We start from the raw sequence: 22,783 nt of genomic DNA on the forward strand, positions 1-22,783 counted from the left end.
TTATTACTACTATAAAGGCCAGCTTTGTGAAAGGTTTGATGACAAAATACATCAGTGAACACCTGAATTAATCCATCACCAATATCTGTTTGAAGCTGGAATTAAAATATACAGTTTAATAGGTCTGGACTCACTTCTTAGCATAACTGATTTGGATGGGTTGAGCATTATGTTTTTATACAAGCATTTTGGCATAACCGTTTTGCTCACCTGTGAATCTCTTATTTAACTTTGCACCTGCGGAGAGACAGGAAACGATTCCTTTAAGCATCTGTAATGACTCGTCAGACCCTTTTGCCAAGTCGTCCCATTGAACCATGCATCCTTTATCCGTTAATTGCTTGTACTAATAAAGAAACAAACTGAGCGCGCGAGACCAGGTGTGATTTGAGGCTATGTCTTCCAGCTATAACGGCGTCCGAACATGTTTTGCAATTGTAATTGTAACATTTAACAACAAAGCATCTGGGTTTTGTTCTGTAAAGAGACAGTTGAATCGAGGGGAAATGCATGTTAAAGTTTCTGGTTGGTACCTGCACCTAGGTGTGTCAGAATAGCAGGTGTACTCAATAAAATATTATTCTAATGACAAAAGTAAGTTTTCTTTTATGTGAATTACTCTCTGAAGTACAATTTCCTGGAAAAAAAAAAGGTTGATGTAACTGAGTAAACAATAAAAAAACCAAGACCAAAAATGATCTGCCGCAGACAAAGTAGCATGTAAGAAGCCATAATGAGCTACTGTTATTGTTATTAACTGTTTTGTTATTAATTCAATCCATTATACAGTTTGTTATACTAGTATCAAGTGACAGCTATTTCAGATCTTGAGCCAAGAAAAACATTACTGTCAATGTTTCATAATATCTAATAAATAACTACATAGACTGGAATGGAGAGATGATTTCGATAGGGCTACCTGGTTGTGCTCCATCCTCTGGCCCATCCCCCTGACAGGACAGGACAGGGGAAAGGGAAAGGGAGGAGGGAGTCGAGGGGTGAGGGTAGTTTGGAGGCTCCGCTGATATCAGAGCTCTTTTATAACTCCTGCTCTGCGCTTTGAAGTCGCAGCCAGACAGCTCAGGAATCCTACTCCCCCGTTTGACAATGAGGAGGGGGGAGGGTCTAAGCTAAACACTGGGTTTGGTCATTCGCCTCCTATATGAAATCATAAGTAATTTTTTTGGACATCTTCACAGCTCATCAAATAGTGCACAGAATGTGGTTTGGGTCATATGTGAAACAGATTAGGGCCAATAATGACTGAAATTGATATTACAGGCCAAAACCTCTAAATCTACAAAAAATAATGATGACACTTTTATTACTATCAGAATGGCATTTACTATAATCACAATCTTATCCAAAACATACAATGCACCAAGTAAAAATCTGCATATATTTATAAGTTTTAGCCAGACACAAAATAATGTATGCAAAATCAGACTTAAATGCTTTGAGATACATCAAGATAAATGCACCTATATAATGTATTTTTCTATACGTAAAGAAATAATAAAAATGTTATCAAAAGCCGTTTCTAATCAGCACAAACCTTTTAGTTGCAGCTTAAACGCAACATCACGCCACAAAATAAAAAGTGGTTAATCAAATACTTTTCCAGCTTTTGCTCTGCTAAAATCATCGACTGCAACATAAATTAAAGAAACAGCTCTGACAGTTAGAGGGTGGGATCGTTGCTCTAATAAGTGCCAGTCATTTTGGTGGTTTTGCTTCAGGGGAATGTGTGGGAATGGGGGAGTCCAATTCATTTGAAGATCTTTTAAACTGCGAGTGGGCGGTTTACAGCCCTGATATTATCCATAACTCTTCCACTATTACAACCACCCACCTTACAAATTGTCAGCACCTCTGTGTGAACCCCTCAGACGAACTGTTGTATTCTTCAAATGGCTCTAATTGCAATGATGTAAGGATATGCCAGAGCGCACTTCCTATAGTTAAGAGCAGCTTTATAAACGGAGTGTAATAAGACCTGAACCACCAGCTCAGCAACCGCAAGCATAAACTTAAAACTTAAGCCTGTGATAAAAGCAAGGCTATGTAAAATACAACAAATCTGTATTACTTAAAGTAGACAAGACAAATATAAGATACTACAGCCATATAAAGATACTTCAATATATATAAAGCTATTTAGACATCAAAGCAAAAAGTTTCACACATTCACCTGGGGACTCCTTCAAGTAAATGTAGTCTCATCTTTCAGTAACAACTCCAACCTAACAACTATGAAGTGCGTTCCATCTTATTACTGAGTACAAATTCCTCATACACCCTCATACACATCTTAATAATGGAACTACTACAACTATTACTACAACTACAACTTCAAAGACTGTGTAAGCTGTTACGCACAGGCAAATCATTTGTTACACACACAATTGTATCATCCCCAAGCAGCAGAAATGATTGTGCCAAGATCATATAGTATAGCCAATTATCAATTTATTTACCCCTATTATTTAGTAGTAGCGCCAGCATCATACCTGCATAGTCTTCAGCTTGTGGTCAGCTGCGCTGTAGCGCTCACACTCCTCCATCCCTCTCCTCAGGAAGGCGTTCACCACAAAACTATCACCTGAATACAATAAAAATATACTACAGTTTAGCTCAAGTTGATTGAAAAGAATTGCATCATATGAGGTTGTGTTGTGAGTCTAATTTCCTCACCTTCGGGGTTTTCTCTGCGCTTACACGCTTCAGACCCAACCATTACGCACGAGGAAGATGCAAAGAGATGTTAATATTGGATAAATTAAGTACATATGAAAGATCGTTGTAAGAGGCATGAAATCTTACCATGTTTCGACTGAAGTTTGCCCATTCTGAAGGGCTTTCTTATATCGATTAAGGTTACTCCAAATCCAACAGGGGAAAAGCACTCGCTCGCGGAGAACGGTCACATTGTGAAGAAAACTCCAACTTCATCCAATGGCCAGGATATATGCGGCTCTGTCATTGAAAACGCGATCCTCTGCGACTGAAGATGGGGTGATGGTCGAACTGATGGATAAAAAGAAGGGAGCGCGTGCTGTATCCGTGTGATTTCACCGTCTCTCTCCTGCCCCTCTCTGAACATGAAGCTCTTTGAACACAGCACGTTCCGCGGCGCCTCTGACAAGTCTGCCAGCGCGTGCGTAAAACATCCGGCTATCAGCTTTTAAGAGAATAAAAGCCTCCAGCCAAAAATAATGTATATCTGTATACCCTAATTTTAGAGTATTTAATCTTAAATTATAGTGTGAAATCGATAATGTAATAAACTGAGTGTAACAAGGAGGCACACTTTATAATGTCGCTATATTTGGTGTACTATTGTGAAATGGTGGTATTCACTTTTGTAACAGAATTGTAATATAGCTGAAAGATATGAGAAAAGCATAACCCTAATCCAAGCAAAGATAAAAAAAAAACATAAATTAAAAAAAAGTACATATTGTCACATATATTATCCAGGCAAAATCATGTAAGTGATCTAATAATGTGCCATTACTGTACTACAGACCATAAACCTACTTCCAGCTTCACTGAAACAATCAGCAACTTGACGGACTGAAGATCCCCAAGTGTTGCTGGTGGCACAGATTCATATAAAGTGCGCCCTCTATAGGTCTGTAGGGAGGGACAGTGATCATAATAATTAAAATTTACACAAAAGGTTGTACGGTCAATAATTCATACAGTTTATGTACTGTACGTGATTGATAATTAAACTAATAGGCAGTAGTTGGGACTATTGCACTACACCTGCAAACCCCTATGTGCAATTGCAGAGTTATAACTGCAAGGAAGAACACTAAAAAGTTCGAATTTCCATTGTATTGTCTTTGTGCAAGAAATAAAAAGACTTACATTACAGAAACACATGGTGTCTCTGTATTATGTGGGATGAGTCAGTGCATTGTGGAATGATACTAACACAGAATTAAAACCACAACTGTTTTCAGATTAAAATAATGTATTATGTTTTTATATGTGGTCATTATTTATTAATTCAGAATGAACCTTTTCATTACAAAATTTGCTATCCAGGGACTGCTGATAAAAATTATCATCAAAGTGGTAATTTGATACAAGACATCAGTGCAGATTCAGGTTTATGCATTCTGTCTAGTGTCCCTGTCTGAATAAATAAACAGAAACATGACAACAAACATTTTCCATCTTGAATCCACCTGCAACAAATATTTGTCCAGTTTCAGGGCTGTGTACAGTGGATGCTGAAGATAAATGAATGTTTATACAGGAAAGCTGGCAGGCCTCACATAAGCCCACCAGACACCACCATCTTTCAGCAGGTTTTACAGTTTGTTTTCTTTGGCATGGCATTAAAGCTTTAACTTTCCAACACACGCCAGCAAGTTCTGAATATTCATTTAGACAAGCAATCAAATGTGTGAAAATATGCTGGTTGTACTTCGCTCTAAGATTATGCCTGTTTTAAAATTATAGTATAAAGTAGTGTTTCGTGTTTAAGCAAGGTTTAGCATATTTAATGTCAGTAGTCAGACGCTTATTGCGACAGCCTGATATTACTCAACAGTCTCTACGTATAAAAGAGCCACCAAAGACATCAGTGTATTACAACTGCAGCAGCCCATAGTCTGGAGGGTAATAATCTAATGGCTGGTACTTATAGGTTGTGTTTACACATGTTGGGTTTTCATCCTTCTTAGAAACATTATTTTGACTTGCATTCATTTCCTAGAGACTGATCCTAACCATAGCAACATAGTTACTACTTGCTTAACCCTGACCAAAACCCTAATCCTAACCTGTTTTAACCTACATCCGTCCACGTTGTTGACCTGATTTTTGTCATCATATTTGTTTGTATTCAAATTTTAGTAAATACAACGCGATAAAAATAGCAGCTCACCATATCAAACTTGGACTAGACCAGGACTAATCCAGGACTAACAGGACCAAACCACGCCTGCATCAGGTCTAAATCAGACTGCAACCCAACTCGGTTCAGATTGTAAGGGTCACAGTATAACTGGGAAACAACAATAATTGTGATAAATTGCTTCTGAAATTAACACCCCTCATGGATTAACTCAGTTGTGATTTTAACAACTAAAGTTTCCTTTTTCTTAATCTAAAAACATTTAAATCTATATAATCACTGGATTACTTTCTCTTGACATAGTGGAAGCACAAATGTTAGAACTTAGAGCGAAAACATTTCATTTCTGAGATGACAAAAACAACAAAAGCGCTGCAGTTCTCTTTTAGGGGCAATGTTCAGAGGGATAAAAGCCCTGGTTTATCATCAAAGGCTCCCACAACAGTGAAAAATGGATAAGTCCGGGAACTGTGACGGTTTTATGACGACTCATTAGTTATTTCTGCAAGATTTAAGGCATTGTACTCGCCAAAAACATGATTGTGATAAAATGAGCCTGCACACAAAACAGAAAATCAAATTGGTAACATAAATACATCTACCACTAAGCCTGCCATTTTTATTTAGTTGGAAAATCAAGCAGTTTCCATAGGTTTAGTCTTAAAAAGCCTATATATATACTGTGTGTGTGTGAGAGAGATGGGGTTGTGTGGTACCCCCTTCTTATGTGAATCACTACTGGCACAGGCACTAATATTCCACAGCTCTGAGGCATGTACCTGAACAACAGTCGACAGGAAAAACATCATTTGTTTTGTTTGGAGTTTGTCAGACATTTTAAAGTAGTTTGAAACTGTGATAAAACTTTGTAACAATACGCCTTTTGAGATTTCTTCCCTCATTGACTTGATTGCCTCTCAACAGCTGCCCGCTTTTGGATCGGCTACAGTCAAGAATGAATAAAAAAGCTTTCAGACAGGCCAATTATGGGGTTATTTAAAATGTCTGTCCTTTTGCGGCACTTGGGATTAGAGAAAAGAAGGGCTTCCGTGTGTGATTCATCGTAGATAATTGACTTAAAAAAAATGTTGCATGTACAGTAAACACAAGGTGCAAAGATTATAGGGCTTTAAAAATATACTTTTCACAAATAGAAAAAAGGGGGAAATCCAGTCTGTCTACATCCTCTAACAAATTTCAATGCAAAGATATCTATATTGTGTGTGTAAATCTTTCCTTTATACTTATGGCATCCATCTTGCTCTACCCTAAAAAGTTTATGTTGATTTAGTAGCTATGAAGCATGACAAAAAGTAAACTTTCTTTTACAACAGCCAATAGTATGCACCTTTGAAGTGCAGTGAAAAAGCTGTTGGCCAACAACAAACAAAGGCCTCATTCATTGTCAGGTCCCCGCAGCTGACATGCAAAGCACCAGAGCATTCATTCACAGAATTCAAAACATGCTTGTATGAACAATGGTGCCTCTCATCTGTCCATATAAACTATGTCTGATGCTCTATGGAAAAATATTAAGCCACATCCCAACTGTTTGGCTTTAGGTTAAATTAGTCAATCAAGTGCACGCCCATGTCATATGTATATAGACTAACTAACAGTACTACTCTTATCAGTTGGCAAAAATACTCTACTGCTGTGACTACTTGTCATTTGTAAAACTGCGTTACTAGTCAGTAAATTATGTGCTTAGAAAGGCAAGTCTGGTTATAAAATAATTACTGTTCTTATCTTCCTTTGGTGGCAAGAGCCTAACCTTTTATTGTCTTGTCTGTTATAAAATATACAGAAACACTACCAGGCATGTACACACCCTCTAGTGGTGGCTGTTTGAAACTGCCAGTAATCTTGAATAGCAATCAAAAAGTCACTGTTGTTTATTACAACTTTATAAGACAAATATTCATAATAACAGTAGAAAAAGTAAGCACAAATACACTTAACAACATTCAACAAAAAGTGGTTTCTTAAGGGATAGGATTTCCTTGTTTATACTTAGGAAATAACAGAAATGCCCAACACAACAAAAGAATAAAATTTATAATAACTACATTTTATATAAAAGTAAACCGTTTACACAAACTGAATTTATAACACGTACATAAAGCAACACTAAAGGTGAGTGTTGATGACATTTAAAATGTGTTTTTCCTAAAATGTGTTAAATACTGAATATGTAGGCCATGAGAAAAATACCAGGTTGGCTTTAATGTCCTCAGACTCCATTGACCAGGTTACGTTTCTCCTCCTTCTGTTTATCCACAGCCCTGTCCATTGCATCCAAGAACTTATCGAGAGTTGCAGTTGGTGTCTGCAACAAAATGAGAAGTAGTAATTAAAAAGTAAACATGCCATTCCTTTGTATTTTTTATAAACCAGAATGTGCTTACCTTGACAAACATTGCATGGGCTAAAAATGGTAGCTTCCGGAGAGCCCTTCCACTCAAACCTCTGCTTTTTCTGTTTTGGCAAAAGACAAGGTACACAAGAGCCTGAGGTGTTTTGATTTTGTACACACAGTAGTAGCTTAATTGAAAGCTGTTTCATGATTTATGGCGTTACTCACAGTGCAATGCTCCTGAGCTTCAGACTGTGTTCAGAGACCTCACTCTTTGCAAAGCCCATTGTTTCAAGTTCAAACATGGTGAACAGCTGCTGCCGAGGGTAGATTATCTGGCACTGCACAAAGTCATAAACATACAATACTTTTATTACCAAAATACAACTAACAGCTTCAGTAGAAACTATAAAATAAGGGTGCCAAAAGGTTTCAGTTCCAACTTTCAGTAAAACACTTAGATCAATACAGAACACGTTTTCTAGTTGTTAGCTAGCATTACTCAAAAATGTATCCTAAGAAGGTGTAGGCTTCTTATCTAGAGCTTTACAGAAATAATACTTTGTGAGAAAATGTACTGTTAACACTGCACTGTTTGAGCATAAATTACCTATTTACTCTTAATTAAATTCATAGTATACTTGACCTACTAGTTAAATGTATACTTTATACATTTTTTGAGAATGTATATGGCTTGCATTTTTTTATTCTACTTCTGTTCTTGTGCTTTGCATTGCAACACTGAAATGGGACAAATAAAGGTTATCTTACTTTTACAATAGAAATCATTAAAGTATTTGTTTTTTGTTCACTATTGACCTTCATGAGCTCCTCCAGACAGGAGAGGAAAATGTTGTAGATGCCTTTCTCTGAAGGAGGTCCAATGTACTGTTTAATGTCAGCTCTGTCCACAAATGCCAAATCAATCTTTTCCGTCACATTGGAGGTAGTCAGTATTACAACATTGGAGTGACTAAACACAGAAAGTGAGAAGAATGTGAGTGATCATGTGAGTAGTACAATTATATAATAACGTAATACACTAAACATAAGCAGTAGTTTCTGACCGTTTGATTTGGTCCAACTGAGTGAGGACAGAGTTTACTACTCGGATGGCATCAGATGGCTCTGTTCCCGCTTGAGATGCATTTCTTGCAGCAGTTAAACTCTCTACCTGTACAGTATTGGAGCAACATGTTATGTAACTAAAGTATTATATGCGCATTAACATAATTATCTGATCACCTCTATTCTTACCGTACCTCATCTATCAAAACAAACACAAGAGCTTCTTTGTCATCAATTAGCTGCTGGATCTTTTGAAACATTTTTGTGACCAGTTTGCCACTCTATAACAAAAATGCACAGTGTAACTTTAAACAATAAAATGTAAGTACAGCTGAAAAGCTATGAAAATGTGTGTACCTCTGAAAACCACTTTGAGAACAAACTGTGACTGTTTATCTCTACAAATTGTCCGTACGAATACCTTGAGGGGCAGGAGTGTGGAAGAAAATGAGACCAGCAGTTGTAATATAATTTCTGTGGTTTTAATAAATTTTACTTACCGATGTGAAAGTCTGATTGACAGCTTTTGTGCCAGAGCTTTACACAGTGAAGTCTTCCCAGTGCCTGGGGGCCCTGCACATGTGCATGAACAATAGTTACAATAATTATTACTATACAAAAAACCTCAATCACTTTTTCTGTTAGTAATTTACCATGAAGCAACACAACCCGATTCCATGAGATCAGGTTACTGTCAACATTTTTATCTGAGAAGAAGATTGTTGTTGTGACATAATCCAAAAGCTAAGGAGTACAAACATGTCAAGTTTACATTTGGTACAGCTACATTTAAATTAAATATTAAAGCAAATACCTGGGTTTTGACTCCACTTTCATAAACCAGACTCTCCCAGATCCCGTGGAATTCAGCTTTTATATAAACAAAACAAAACCAAAAAAATCAACTAATTAAACATGGAAGAACTTATTTGAAAATACTTTTTAATACAGTTCACATGTCGATTCATGGCATTTATAAAACATATGCAAATTATTGCTATACCCATGTCAAGAAGTAACCCTCTGGTGTTTTCAAACAGTACCTCGACAAAATCTCACACAAATATACAACTAATTCTAACAGCTATAACAGCTGTGTACTATGACAGATACGGATGCTTTCTCAAACATTAAGGTCACTCAAAAACCTATATTATATAATGCAGAATTCACACCGTGATGTTTAACGTAAGGTTATGTGATGTCCTAATTGTTAATATCACTAAAATGCATTGTCTCCCATGGACTGATTAAAATCAGTTTTCTATATGGGGAGCGCAAGGTGTCTTTCCAGCAACTGGTGACTTTGACAAGGGTTATTGGACAGAAAGGCAATGTTACCTGCTGGGAGTAACCAGTGATTGGCTGCGTATAGCTCATCATCATCTTCTAAATTGAGAGTGCTTGGTCCATCTTCATTCAGTGTGAAAATGTGTACAGAGACTGCGCAGTTCTTTAGATCCAAGGGCTAAAAGTGAAAGAAAAAAGTGATTATTGAATTTTTTGACAAAGTGAACATGAATATTGCTGAATGAAGAGGCATACCTGGGTTATCGTGTCTTCAAGATCTACTATAGCAATGGACTGTACATTTCTGCAGAGGAAGTCTTCATCAAACTCCGTCCACATGTAGTTCCCAAATATCATACTGTGGCGGTTCAGCAGAGACAGGACATGGCTCTTCACGTCTGATAGTTTGGCAGTGCTGAAATATGAAAAAGAAATTATGCAAAAGTGAGTAAAAAGCACTTTCAATTTCCATCGTATGAATGAACTTACCTTTGAGATTTGACGAGGACTTCGACATTAATATTTTGAGACTGCACCCACACCTCCATTATGATTTTTCCACTGATGAAACGTAAATAAATGTAATAATCTAGTCATACACAGAGTAAGAAGTGTTTTGCTAGATTGTTTAGCAGTTTAGCTGCGTGACAAGCTAACACAAGTAGCACAAGTTTAGATTGTCATTAATGAAAAGAGACGTAACATTCAAAAAGACAGTACTTTCCATTTATGTTACGCTTATTCTCAGTGACAATAAAATCAACAATACGCAGGAAAACAAACCACAAAACAGCTGTCAGGAGTCTTCTGAAAAAGTCAAATTCACCGCGCACATTTGCCCCGCCGGAAGTACAACTTTGTTTTGGAGAATTCACTTCCCGAATGCGCTTCTTCTCCTCTCGATTTGCTTTTTTCTTGATCTGAACATCTATGCCTTTGTTATAAATTAAATAATCACAAGGAATATTTTTTTATCAGGATGGGAAAGAAGCATAAGAAGCATAAACCTGAGTGGAGAACAGTCGATGGTAAATATATGCACTTTGATGCACAATGAAGCGCTTTTGTTCCAGAATGCTAAGTGCTAATGTCTTGGCTAGTTGTAACGCCCATTATCACCTTTTAATTCGATGATGCCAATTTTTTTAAATTATATATAGCTTATAGTGCATTTGTTTTCTTGTATAGCTCAGATGAGAGAGTGAGAGCATCCACAGTAAACAAATAATTCCAATTTGGTCAATGGACTTGTCCTAGGTAAAAATGTGATGCGGGTATGAAAAATAAATTTAAGTACGAATTCTTGTTTATGAACACGTGTGTTACCATTAATCATGAAGTGGTGACCAGTAGGCAGACAGGGTAGTATAACAACACAAACTGTAAAATAGCAAAACATAGTAAAGTGATGTTTTGTACAAACCTTTTACTAATTCCCTTGTAACACAAACAATTGTCAAATGTATTCCCCTAAAGTCTGAACCTTTCCCCAAACCACACTAATAAAAAGCAGATCATTGACAATTAAAAAACATTGAACTGTGACTAAAATTTGATCAAGTGTATTTTCCTTCACTGTAGACTATGAAGACAAGGCCCATGAGAAGCCACTCAAACTTGTGCTCAAAGTTGGCGGGAGTGAAGTGACTGAACTGTCTGGATCTGGTCACGACTCAAGTTACTATGACGACCGATCCGATCACGAGCGAGAACGACACAAGGACAAGAAGAAAAAGAAGAAGAAAAAGTCAGAAAAGGACAAAGACAAGTATGTGGACGATGAAGAAAGAAGACGTCGAAAGGTCAGTAGACTGTCCTATCCAAATGTTTATCAGTGAGTGGTGCTGGGATAGCTAATATTGCAATAGTGGTTTTGGAGATGTGCAAAACACCTTGAGGATGTAGTTTACAATAAAAACTATTCAAAAAAGCAGCATTATCCTTCAAACAATGTAAAAAGTTAATTTAAAAGAATACAATTTTTCAGTCTATTCATGTTTTATGTCAGCCTCAATCACAACATTCATGGGCTCATTTCTTTTTAAAAACATCATAGCAGTAATATTTTCTTTATATCATTATGGGATTGTAACAATTGTTTAATACATGCTTATGTCAGGAGGAAAAGAGGAAGAAGAGAGAACGGGAGCAAAATGAAACAGAAGCTGCTGCTGCTGCCAGTGTTGTGATGCCAGTTGAACAATTTACACCAAAAACAATAAGTATTTCATTAGAGGTAAGCTGGCCTGACTCTTGTCTTTTGGTCAACAGTGGTTTCACTTTCGTTATCTTTTTTAAAGCCAGAGGAGAAAAAAAAGAAAAAGGAAAGATATGACATTGAGCATGATATAGAGGAGTTTCATCCCAATATTAAAGTGGACGTGGAACAGCAAGGGGACCGGCCAGTCAGAGCGTGTAGGACACAACAAGGCAAGTTCATAAAAAGGTATTACGTTTATTTATTAAGTTCCTTGGCTTACCTTGTCTTTTGAAAGCAGAGAGTGAATCAACTCCAAGACAACAGCTGCTGGAACACTTTCTACGACAGCTACAAAGGTGACTGACTATTACCATGTTGTTTAGCACAATTTTATTTGCCTTTTGTAGAATAATGTTTTGTTTCTTTGTAGGAAAGACCCCCACGGATTTTTTGCCTTTCCAGTAACGGACGCCATTGCTCCGGGTTATTCCATGATCATCAAGCATCCTATGGATTTTAGCACCATGAAGGACAAAATTCGAAACAATGAGTACAACACTGTAACAGAGTTCAAGGTGAGAAATCAAAGCAAGTGGCTCTGACATAAAACTCTGGTATTGTTAAAACTGTTCTTTATCCTTTAGGCTGACTTTAAACTCATGTGCGACAATGCTATGGTGTACAACCGACCTGAGACGGTTTACTACAAAGCTGCCAAAAAGTTGCTTCACACAGGATTCAAGATGATGAGCAAGGTAAGTTCTCATTCTTAAAGTATCTTATTTATCTATCTTAAAGGTGCACTATGCAACTTTTCTGGTGGGGGTTTATGGCATCCGTTTATCTCCATGGAGATTTTATTGCTTTTTTCACATTATACATTTAAATGACTCTATTTCGTATTTATTGGTTGGTAGTTGTATTTATTCAATTAGAGTTAAAGTTAGAGAAAAACATATATTATTACAGTGAGCAGGGTCACCTCTCCACAGATCAGACATGTAACTTGGCGCAGATTCATCACCTGCTTGGCTCCATGCAGATGTAATGTCATATTGTGGAATAATGCAGGCAAAGCAATTACATCTCCTTGGAGACAAACATGTGGGGGACTCTCAACCAGAGAAGTTACATGGCACATCTTTAACACTTTTAAGACTGTATTAAATTAGTTTCTTGTTGTCCATGTGTATATATGTATATATATTTGTCATCTGCTGAACTAGGCCATTACTATTACTGTCACTGTTTGCAGGAGCGGTTATTGGTTTTGAAGCGCAGCATGTCCTTTATGCAAGACATGGACTTCAGCCAACAGGCAGCCATTCTAGGAGATGAGGACCTCACAGATGATTTACCTCCTCCAGAAATTATGCCTATAGCTGTGGACTCAGCAAAGAAGTCAAGGAAGCAACCAGCTAAAGAAGTTATCAGGTATAAAAATATTTAAAGTTAGAAATGTTTCATAGGAATAATAATCAAGGCAATATAGGAGTCAACAGGGACTTGGCATCACCTGGACAGATACTGAAGAAGCCAATAATGTTATTCTAAATAACATTTTAACAAAAACAACGTAGTACTTTGGCTTTAGAGGCTGCAGTTTTGGATTGTACAGTATTCTGCCAAATTTCCTGTCCATTTACATATTTTTTATCGTTGAAATTTCCCAGATCTCCCATAAATTCTTTCCAAAGCAAATTTCCACTCTGCAACTTTTATGAGGGAGTATATGTTTATGAGTTATTTGCTTGCTTTTCATATGAGCACCCTTTATTTCTGTTCTCAGTTACTTATTTGAGCCAGAGGGAAATGCCTGCAGTTTAACTGATAGCACAGCAGAAGAGCACGTTCTGGCTCTGGTAGAACATGCAGCAGATGAAGCTCGAGATCGCATTAACAGATACATGCCCAACTCCAAGGTAATAAAGTGTTATTGGTGCTTGACTCAGTTTAAGAATTTTGAATACAAAGTTCATATTTGTTGTGTAATTTCAGATTGGCTATTTACAAAAAGATGCAGAAGGATCTCTACTCTACACGGTTGTTAATCAAGCTAATCCAGATGCCACAGGTGATGCTTATATTGACTGTTATGCACTCATTTTCAAGATGTTAAAGAACACATTTTATTTGCAGAAGATGAAGTCCACAAAATAGACCTTAGCTCACTGTCACACAAGCTTCTCCCGGGGTTAACAACATTGGGATTCAAAGACGACAGAAGGCATAAAGGTGAGCCCAGTTATGGTACTTGTTGATTTTGATGATAAACAGTTATTTGAAAATGTCTTCTTTTTTGCAGTGACATTTCTGAACAGTGCTTACAATGTACAGAGTCTGCAGAAGAACTCTGTATTCCCAGACTTGTCTCCTGATGAAATAGATATGCTCTACTCTGCCTATGGTGATGATACTGGGGTACAGTGTGCACTAAGGTATTTTAAATATTTTTCTTTATTCATGGCTTCAAATACATAATATAATCTGTTCACATGTTTACCTATGGTTAAACATCCTTTGCACAGTATACAGGAGTTTGTCAAGGGATGTGGCAGTGTAACAAAGCGCTTGGTGGATGGGCTTCTTGACAAAATGACGGCAGGAGATCACACTAAGGCTGTGAATCAGATTAGACAGGTGGTTTATTTAACCTTTTTTACTGAGGACCTTGTCTGTGTAATGATAAACTTAACAATAACTCTAAATTTCAGAAAAGGAATATGACACTTAAACCTGATGAAACAAAAGGCAGCATTTGTGATATCCAGGCAAGTATTATATTTGATTATTAGATCTTTTTGAAGACAGTTTTGAACAATTGTAATGAAGTATGATGCAAATAAAAATGTTTCTTTGTTAGATGTCAGATGGCACAGGTTTGGGAGACAGTGGTTCCGTACTTGATTTTATGTCAATGAAGAACTATCCTGACATGTCTCTGGATATTTCCATGTTAAATTCATTGGGTAAGCATCAAGAGATGATTGAGGTGACCTGGATTGTCTTTTGAACAGTTTACATGCAGACCAAAAGTCCCATTTCTGGACTCATAAGATACTGAAATGCCATGTAAACCATTATATCTGATTTCTTTCTGATTGTTCACTCCTGTGCAGGTTTTTGACTAGGAATAAAAAAAAAAGAGTCATTTTAAATTTAATTGTACTTTGTCTTCCTAAAACAACCACAAATTATTAAATTACTTAAGACATGTTAGTGTGTGTTTTTGATAAGCAGATTTTTGTGCTTACGCAAAACTAAATTCAAATCCTACTAATCTAAACAATGGGTTATCATATTATACTACTTACCAAATTTTTACTGGCCATGTAAATGTATCCATTGTACTTTGTAGGTAAGACATTAAAGAAGGAACCAAGTAATGAGGACAGCCAGCAGCATTTTGATGATGCAGACAAACTCCTGCAGGAGTTTCAAGAAGCTCAGGTGGACCGAGTGGGATCCAGACCCTCATCCAACCTGTCTTCTCTCTCCAATGTGTCAGAACGAGACCAGCATCATGTTGGTAAGTGGATCGAGCATATTCCTAACTAGGGCCGGGTGAAATAAATCAAATTGTGATCTCATTCCTGTGACAATATGCTATTTTGGTAAAATCGTCATGTCAATATCATGATTCACAAATGGTGTGTTCACATTTGTTGTTATGGTCCTGGAGTGAGCCAATCTTAGTCCTGATGTCAACTTGGTTTGTTCCTGTTCTAGTCCTAGTGTAGTCCCAGTTTAGGTCAGGTTTAGTTTTGGGTTTAGTCCTTTTCCAGTCACACTTTTGTTGTGGTGAATAAGCAAGTGTGAAAGCACTGTAATTTTCTCCACATCTCTTGTTGGTCAGCTTCAGCAATACTCTGAGAGAGTGACAGGTGTATTGAACCAAACAACTTTCAGAAGATACAAATAACTAAAGTTACTTTCAAATAGTACTTAAAGATACTAAGTTTACATGAGATGTGATCAAATTGAAAGTGTGTTTTGGTTCTAAGATTAGTTTTTGAGAATATCGCCCACCCCTTACTGCAGACTGTGTAAAATGTCCTATTTATCACTGAATTGGTTCGATGTTTTCTGTATCTGCAGGGAGCCCCTCACACCTGGGCGTCGGTGATCAGTCTGAGTTGGTTCATGACCCTTATGAGTTTTTGCAGTCTCCAGAGCCGGAGGGTTCAGGCAGCTGACCACACAGAGCTGTGGTGTTACTCCAGTGTTAACATCATTACACCTCTGATTATGGACTGTTAAATTTTACCGCTCATTAACTAAACATGTTTGTACAGATTGTGTGTAAGTAATAGTGAATTTGTATGTAAAACAAGACCGAATAAAAAGGCTTGTGTCTGTATTTTTACATAACTGTGTGCCTTGATAAATAGCATTTATATAGGGTGACCAGATGTCCCTATTTACCCGGGACAGTCCCAGTTTTGAGCCCTGTGTCCCATGTCCCAGCAGATTTAGCCAAAACCATTGATTTGTCCCAGTTTTATACAAGACATCCCAGGTGTCCCTATTTTTGACAAATGTGATATCTGCCAACAGTAAAGAGAGGCATAAATTGTCATCTGTTTATGTAAAATACAGAAAACCATGCTTAAAAATTTGACTATACTGACTCACATGTTAGTCGTGAATAAACCATGACTGAGCTGAGTGCCTGACATTTTTCCTTAATTATGCACTCGTTTTACAGTTGTATTATTACCGGGGTTATCACAGTTTTTGATTTTGAAAACCTGGTCACCCTACATTTATACTGTATATACATAAATAACAAACCACTATCAATAACAACTGCACTGATTATTATTATTATTATTAAAAGTCATTCAGTTGGGAAGGACTGACAATATTTTAGAGAAACAGGCTTTGTTGTAAATGAATAGTGGGAGTTTTGTAAAAGCAGAACAGAAGTATCACATTTCTGAATTTGGAGTTCCTTGTCCGCCACGAGAACAAAGTACTCACTGTTGAGGGGACATTTAAAAACGACGCTTGGAAGCATCAATATAAGTCACTGTAGTAGCCATATACAGCCTGATAGTAGCCCAGCTGTAAAAAAAAAAAAAAAAAAAACTTTGCCACATATACTGCGCCTGCGCTGAGAGCGAGTTGCCATAGCGCTCCGCGAGCTCGAGTTGATTTGATCAACTTGTCGCGTCTCTTACAGACTTCTGACGCTTCTGACACTGGAGAAGCTTTTATACTCTTCGAGGGACATTTCTGTATACGGACTTACGTGATTATTTTAGCAAACAATGTGGAAACTGAAAAACTTAACAAAGCACCTGCTCGGCTGCCAATAAAGAGTATTCAAACTGGAAATCTCTGCTTGGATTCTGAGTAATTAACCCTAAGGCTGGGTGATTACGCATTGTTCTGCAAAGTAAGTTTTCTTTTGCAATAACACATTTCTAAAGACTGTCATAGTTGGTCTTTTGCTGTGTTTTTGTTTTCAACTAAAATTGCTGAGTATTGCTGGTTTGTGTTTATACCAGCAAGCAGATCATTTTGGAAAAGCTGCCTTGGCAACCTAATGTCACTAATTTGTGCGTGTATTATATCTTACAGAAGGAAGTCTATAGTACTATGCATTTCTTTCATGATCACTTCACTGCCAAAAGCTAAACATGTGATCTAAATCTAAAATTGCTATATGTTTGTTTAGGTTAGATTCAATAGAAAATGCAATCATTCGCATAATGAAATCCATATACATCTCACAAAGATGAGGTTTCTAAGGTCATGTAGGACTAACCTGTGACTAAACCTGCAGCTAAACCTGGGCTACACCAGAATTAACTTAAGTCAAGATCGGGGCTTAAGTGGGCTCAAACAAGTGTGAATGAACCCTTAATCTCCACTAATAAAGATGATCCGTTCTATGATTTGTGAATTTTCCTTTTGAAAAAGTCTCATGAAAATGCAATATAATTAACAGAAAATTGCCTTTTCAATGTGACATCATATTGTTGACTGAAAACACAGCCAATACCCTGACTAGTTCAAATGAGTACACAGAAGTCACTATCATTACCTGCTAATTTTCCTAACTCATTTCCCCGTCAAATGAGGCCATGGAGGCTGAGCAGTATACGGTAGGCCAGTGGATCTCAAACTTTTCACACCATGTACCACAAAGAAAAAAAAAAGGTTCTCCGTACTACCAGATCTAAACCATGTCTATAACAGGACTATGTAGGGCTAAACCAGGGCTCAAAGTTTATTACATCATTTCCACTGTGGATAAAAAGTGGGTAAAACTTAATTAGAAGAACTGTCCAAGTAACACTTGAAAGAGCTAGTAGTAATCCTATGCACAATACTTGACACTAATCTTTGTCTTTCTTTTCCAGATGAATTGTTTTAATCAGAGGTTAAAACGCACAGCTCCTTTACGCAGTGGTGGCAGTAGAAATGATCTGGTGCCCTCCAAACCCGCCCGCATGAATGGGTGGTCTTGGCCTCCTCAAGTGGTACAAGTCATAGGCTGGCTTGTGTTCATCTATATGGCCATTGTGAGCTTTGGCATCTATATCCCTCTGCTGCCCCCGCCGTGGAACCATGTTGTCTATGCAGTATCCTTCACACTGTGAATCCTAGTCGTCTATGAATGCAAACAGAAATGAGGCTTTCAGATAAGCAAGAACATTGTTTGTTTATAGTATAGATAGACAAGGAATTTGTTGTTTGGTCTCATAGTACGGGCTCTAGTAGTATGGTCAGACATGAGTCGTTGCCACTGAGTCCAAAACACTATCAATTGGCTACTGTCATGAGATCAATGCCACATGACTACAACTAGTTTATACATGAACCTATACATGAACTTCTGTAATGGCAAAAAGCAATTTACATGACAGAAAAAAATACCTGAGTTCAAAATATAGTGTTTGGAGCAGTTTCGACTCTACACTGTAGTTTAGGTCTACTGTATGTCTTGTTTGAATCTTCCAGTGGAGTAAGGAAATTGCAACTTAATAATACATAAAATAAATAAAAAATAAAAAAAAAGTCTAAATCAACAATATGATAATAGAAAAACCCATATCGAGGCACAATATAACCCTTATGATTCTGATTACTGTTATGAATTTAAGTGATGGTAATAATGTAACAATGTGAATGTTGTTTTAATTCATAGCATTGTAGGACTGAAAAAGATTGTATTTCATTTAATGCCTTAACTCTGTGTTCAGATTGTAGGAATAGCCTATGTTTTACACTTTGTCACCCGTTTAGCTGCAGAGATCATAGACCCAGCCGATGTGAGTGTGAGAGCTAAACAGACCTACTCCAATCCAATGCCACTGTTTGATCGGACAAAGCAGCCACATGTGATCCAAGACCTGCACTGTTACCTGTGTGATGTCAAAGTGTACGTTTTATATAAAGCTGGACTATGACACTTTTTTGGTGGAGAGTGCACTACCTGCTTGCCTCCATGGAGATGTTATTGCTTCAGGAATATTCCACTATATGGTATTAAATATATTGCATTGCGTCTCCTGGGTCTTCCCCGGGGCCTCCTCCAAGCCCCAAGGAAGACCCAGGATGCGCTGGAGGGACTATGTGTCTGGGCTGGCCTGGGAACATCTCAGGATCCCCCGGAAGAGCTGGAGGAAGTGTGTGGAAAGTGAAGTCTGGGCCTCCCTGGTCAGACTGTTGCCTCCATGACTCGGTCCAAGTAAAGCAAATAAAAAGCTAAGAAAATGGATGGATGTATTTCATTTATTTAATTCAATTTCTTGTAAATCTTTGTAAAACCCCAAATCACAACAGCCATTGCCCCTTAGGGCTTAACAAGATAATTGATTTAACCAACAGAAAGTTAGAAAATCCAACAGTGAAACAGACAATGGTCAATAATAGACCGACAGACCAACATTCATAGAAAACAATCAACTGTCCCAGAATATCCCCTGTCCCTAGCTCTCCTTCTCGACAAGGAAAACCTAACAAAACAACAACAATAAAACCTCGATAAACATGCATTCCAACTGTAATTGGGGGGGCACCATCCACACAGCTCACCTGCAACGATTGTTTGTTAGAGACACATTCATCTCATTACTGTGGAACATTCCAGGCAAAGCAATAACATCCTCCCATAAATAGTAAACACATGATGAAGTTAACAATATCAACATTTGTTATTATAACTGTTTTCATAGGGGTCCAAAGGTGAAACATTGTGGTGTGTGCAACAAATGTGTTCAAGATTTTGATCATCACTGTAAATGGCTGAACAACTGTGTGGGTGTCCGAAACTACTGGCAAGTACACTACAGGGATAAAATAAGTAGTATTCAGTATTTTAATTTATATTTATATTGATTATAATAAGATAGACTTAACAGACTCATTACTAATATTTTTATTAAACATTTTGGGATATAAATAATATATAGATCATAACTTTATTATACTCATGACAAGACATGTCAACTAACTGAATGGGTTTTGTTTGTTTGTTTGTTTGTTCGTTTTCCTTAGGTGCTTTTTCATAGCTCTGTGTTCAGCTACATTTGGCACACTAGTGTTGATTATAGTAATTTTATTCATATTCATCCAGCACTATCTGGATCCTGACAATTTGAGGACTGCTCCACAATTCAATAGTAAGTAAACATATTTAAGAAAAACTAAAATGTATTTATGTATCTATTTAGACTATGAAGAACTTAATTAATCCGTAAGGGATATACTTGGACAATGTAGCTAAAGAAATAGATAAAATAAATAAATATGTATGTAGGTATTAGGGATTGTATATGATAATAAGGTATTATATATAATTATAATAACAACAGAAAAATCTTGTCAAATTATAGCAGATTTTGTTTTTTTCCTCACAATTTTCCCTGCTATTTATAGATTTGTTGGCAAACGAGACCTGGTTGGTGTTTTTGCCGGCAGCTCCTTTAAAGACCACATCGGCTGGTCTCCTTGTTGTAGCCTTCTTTACGGTTTTATTGAGCCTCGCCAGTCTGCTGCTGCTTAGTCATCTACTAGGCCTCCATCTTTACCTGTGTAAGTATATACCATCAAAATATTTTTTGTTCTGTTATTGTTGTAATATAAATCTGTATTTATTGTGCAGTGTACAAGGGGATGAGCACATATGATTATATTAAGATACAGCGACAAAAAGAAGCCAGGAGCAAAGATCTTGAGGTGGAAAAGGCCAATGAAATAAAACATCATAACAAAGCTGCAAAGGTGAGAGATGCACTCACCAATGAGATATAAAACGGATATGAAGAGTGTTGTTTTAAAAATGCATTGTGTAAGCTTTCTAGTGGATGATCCGCTACCAAGCCAAGTTACAGGTCAAGCTGTAAATAAGCTCACAGAAAGAATGTTTTAAAGGGATCTTTGAGCAATACAAATGCCTGTAACTAAATAAATTATAGATACGTTTAATGCTTTACTGTGGAACATTGCAGGCATGAATTAAACCATGTATTTGTTTTTGTCTTTTTGTAGAGTCAAACACACGCCATTGACTGTGAGCCTACTTTAGCCCCCAATTCAAGGTAACATATCAGTTTTTTTTTTAATACTATAGTTTTCTTTCTAACTTTTGCAGTGACATACATATATGCTTTTTGTAATAGATTCAGTAATGTTTTTGTTTGTTTGTTGTTTTTGTTACAGTGCTTGTGGCAGTCGCCTTTCAGAGTCAGTATGCACTGAGGTAAAACATTATACTTATTCACTCATCACAAGAAAGTTTTCTAAATACACGTTTCTGTTTTTGTTTAGCTGGAAATCTTCAAGACTCCAGCTGAAAAGGACAGCAGTCTACATTATGGCACAGACAATTCCTCCAAAGATTTAGGTATGAATTTCTTCACTGTAAAAGAGCAGTATTTCTTAGCCAGGGTAGTATTTCCTAGCCAGGGCTAGGACCCCTAACTCTATAGGTACTTCACATGGGGTACTTTGAATGGTTTCAGATTTTAAATCAAGGAGGAATGTAATATTCTTCAAACAACAAAGATGTTCTTTGTAGTAAATTTCAATGTGAATGACTATAATAGTAGTAATTCACAATATATCACTATAGTTAACATATTTATTTATTAACATATTTATTTATTAGGTAAATCTTAGGGTTCAACAAAAATATTTCCCTTATATATTTTAAGGAAACAATAGTATTTTTCTTACATTGTTATGTTATGTGTTTTTCAGGAGTGTCTGAAAGCAGCAGCAGAGTCAGGGGAGTGGGTCCAGAGTTTGGCCCTGGTGTTTCTGAGATTTTGAGGTCAGACAGTGTGCCCGGCATGCAGGACCCTTTGGGTAGCTCCGTCATGATCCCAGATGAAGAAAGACCACAACCATAAAACTAACAGCATGGACTATCTATGGTTTTCAGAGTGATGAAAAATGTGTACCATTGCCATAGTGATCAGCAATTCAAAATGTCATACCTCTTGAATGGTATAATGTTCTCAAAATGTTGCCTATCAACGGTAAGTTGAAACCCATGAATGGACTAAATTAAAGAGCTGTTATGAATTAAATGATTATTCATTTTATGCTGTTCATATTTTAAGACTTAGAAGATTAAGTTGTTGTTTATTCTAAATGAAATTCGTAATTATGTTGCACATTGTTGAACATGAACTATTTTGTCAAATTAATGTTTGTTCTTTTTCAAAATGTAAATAATTATTGGTTAAGCCAGGCTGTAATAAAGCATGCTCATGTCAACCACGGAGGGGCGCAATTGATACATTTTGAAATATGAATTATGTCATCCAGTGTTTACACTTGGCTCTCACACCTTTCATCATACACCGCTGTATCGCAGACTTCTCTTATCTCTCAGGCGCAGACAATGGCGGCGTTCACTGTCGCCTTGCGCCGCGGTCACTCAAAAAGACAATGTAGTTTATGTTAATAGATGAGACGATGGAGAATTGGTTACGCAATGTTCATCCATGGCCAGCCATTAGGCTACTTCTTGTGT

The 22,783-nt window shown here is 37.1% G+C and overlaps 4 protein-coding genes across 6 annotated transcripts in view; 2 read left to right on the forward strand and 2 right to left on the reverse strand.

Moving 5' to 3' along the window:
* The window catches only part of nkd2b (NKD inhibitor of WNT signaling pathway 2b), a 31,241-nt gene extending 28,137 nt beyond the window's left edge, over positions 1-3,104 (reverse strand). For both annotated transcript variants that reach the window (XM_020937424.2, XM_020937423.2), the window contains exons 1-3: positions 2,824-3,104; positions 2,695-2,721; positions 2,511-2,602 (exon numbers count right to left, since the gene is read on the reverse strand). In XM_020937424.2, coding sequence (XP_020793083.1) covers positions 2,511-2,602; positions 2,695-2,721; positions 2,824-2,848 — 144 coding nt within the window. In that variant the 5' untranslated portion in view covers positions 2,849-3,104. The remainder of the gene's footprint in view (positions 1-2,510; positions 2,603-2,694; positions 2,722-2,823) is intronic.
* Positions 3,105-6,752: 3,648 nt separating this feature from the next.
* Positions 6,753-10,431, reverse strand: trip13 (thyroid hormone receptor interactor 13). 2 transcript variants are annotated; one of them, XM_020937546.2, is made up of 14 exons: positions 10,371-10,431; positions 10,077-10,148; positions 9,843-10,002; positions 9,639-9,765; positions 9,112-9,167; positions 8,951-9,041; positions 8,798-8,870; positions 8,655-8,718; positions 8,492-8,578; positions 8,297-8,403; positions 8,049-8,202; positions 7,458-7,570; positions 7,282-7,351; positions 6,753-7,202 (listed from the first exon to the last, which is right to left on the reverse strand). In XM_020937546.2, exons 2-14 carry the CDS (start codon positions 10,133-10,135, stop codon positions 7,107-7,109), a joined length of 1,257 nt encoding a protein of 418 aa, XP_020793205.2. In that variant the 5' UTR covers positions 10,136-10,148; positions 10,371-10,431; the 3' UTR covers positions 6,753-7,106. The 2 variants fall into 2 exon arrangements, with proteins under 2 accessions (XP_020793205.2, XP_055020071.1); XM_055164096.1 differs by lacking the exons at positions 6,753-7,202; positions 7,282-7,351; positions 7,458-7,570; positions 10,371-10,431 and adding an exon at positions 7,644-7,970 and having other exon boundaries at positions 10,077-10,364.
* Positions 10,432-10,453: 22 nt separating this feature from the next.
* On the forward strand, positions 10,454-16,147 carry brd9 (bromodomain containing 9). Its single transcript, XM_055164101.1, has 17 exons — positions 10,454-10,615; positions 11,169-11,389; positions 11,707-11,823; positions 11,888-12,021; positions 12,090-12,143; positions 12,218-12,362; positions 12,432-12,542; positions 13,043-13,221; positions 13,577-13,709; positions 13,786-13,861; positions 13,927-14,022; positions 14,093-14,225; positions 14,316-14,427; positions 14,502-14,558; positions 14,651-14,756; positions 15,146-15,316; positions 15,886-16,147. Exons 1-17 carry the CDS (start codon positions 10,567-10,569, stop codon positions 15,981-15,983), a joined length of 1,992 nt encoding a protein of 663 aa, XP_055020076.1. The 5' UTR covers positions 10,454-10,566; the 3' UTR covers positions 15,984-16,147.
* Positions 16,148-17,068: 921 nt separating this feature from the next.
* On the forward strand, positions 17,069-22,402 carry zdhhc11 (zinc finger DHHC-type containing 11). The gene is made up of 11 exons (XM_055164143.1): positions 17,069-17,188; positions 18,159-18,380; positions 19,002-19,180; positions 19,977-20,078; positions 20,299-20,423; positions 20,680-20,835; positions 20,906-21,024; positions 21,292-21,341; positions 21,463-21,502; positions 21,571-21,646; positions 22,003-22,402. The coding sequence occupies exons 2-11, from the start codon at positions 18,159-18,161 to the stop codon at positions 22,152-22,154; spliced, it is 1,221 nt and encodes a 406-aa protein (XP_055020118.1). The 5' UTR covers positions 17,069-17,188; the 3' UTR covers positions 22,155-22,402.
* Positions 22,403-22,783: the final 381 nt, after the last annotated feature.

The sequence above is a fragment of the Boleophthalmus pectinirostris genome, unplaced genomic scaffold (genome assembly GCF_026225935.1).
Source record: "Boleophthalmus pectinirostris isolate CB_2022bp ecotype Guang Dong unplaced genomic scaffold, ASM2622593v1 HiC_scaffold_6, whole genome shotgun sequence".
NCBI lineage: Eukaryota > Metazoa > Chordata > Actinopteri > Gobiiformes > Gobiidae > Boleophthalmus > Boleophthalmus pectinirostris.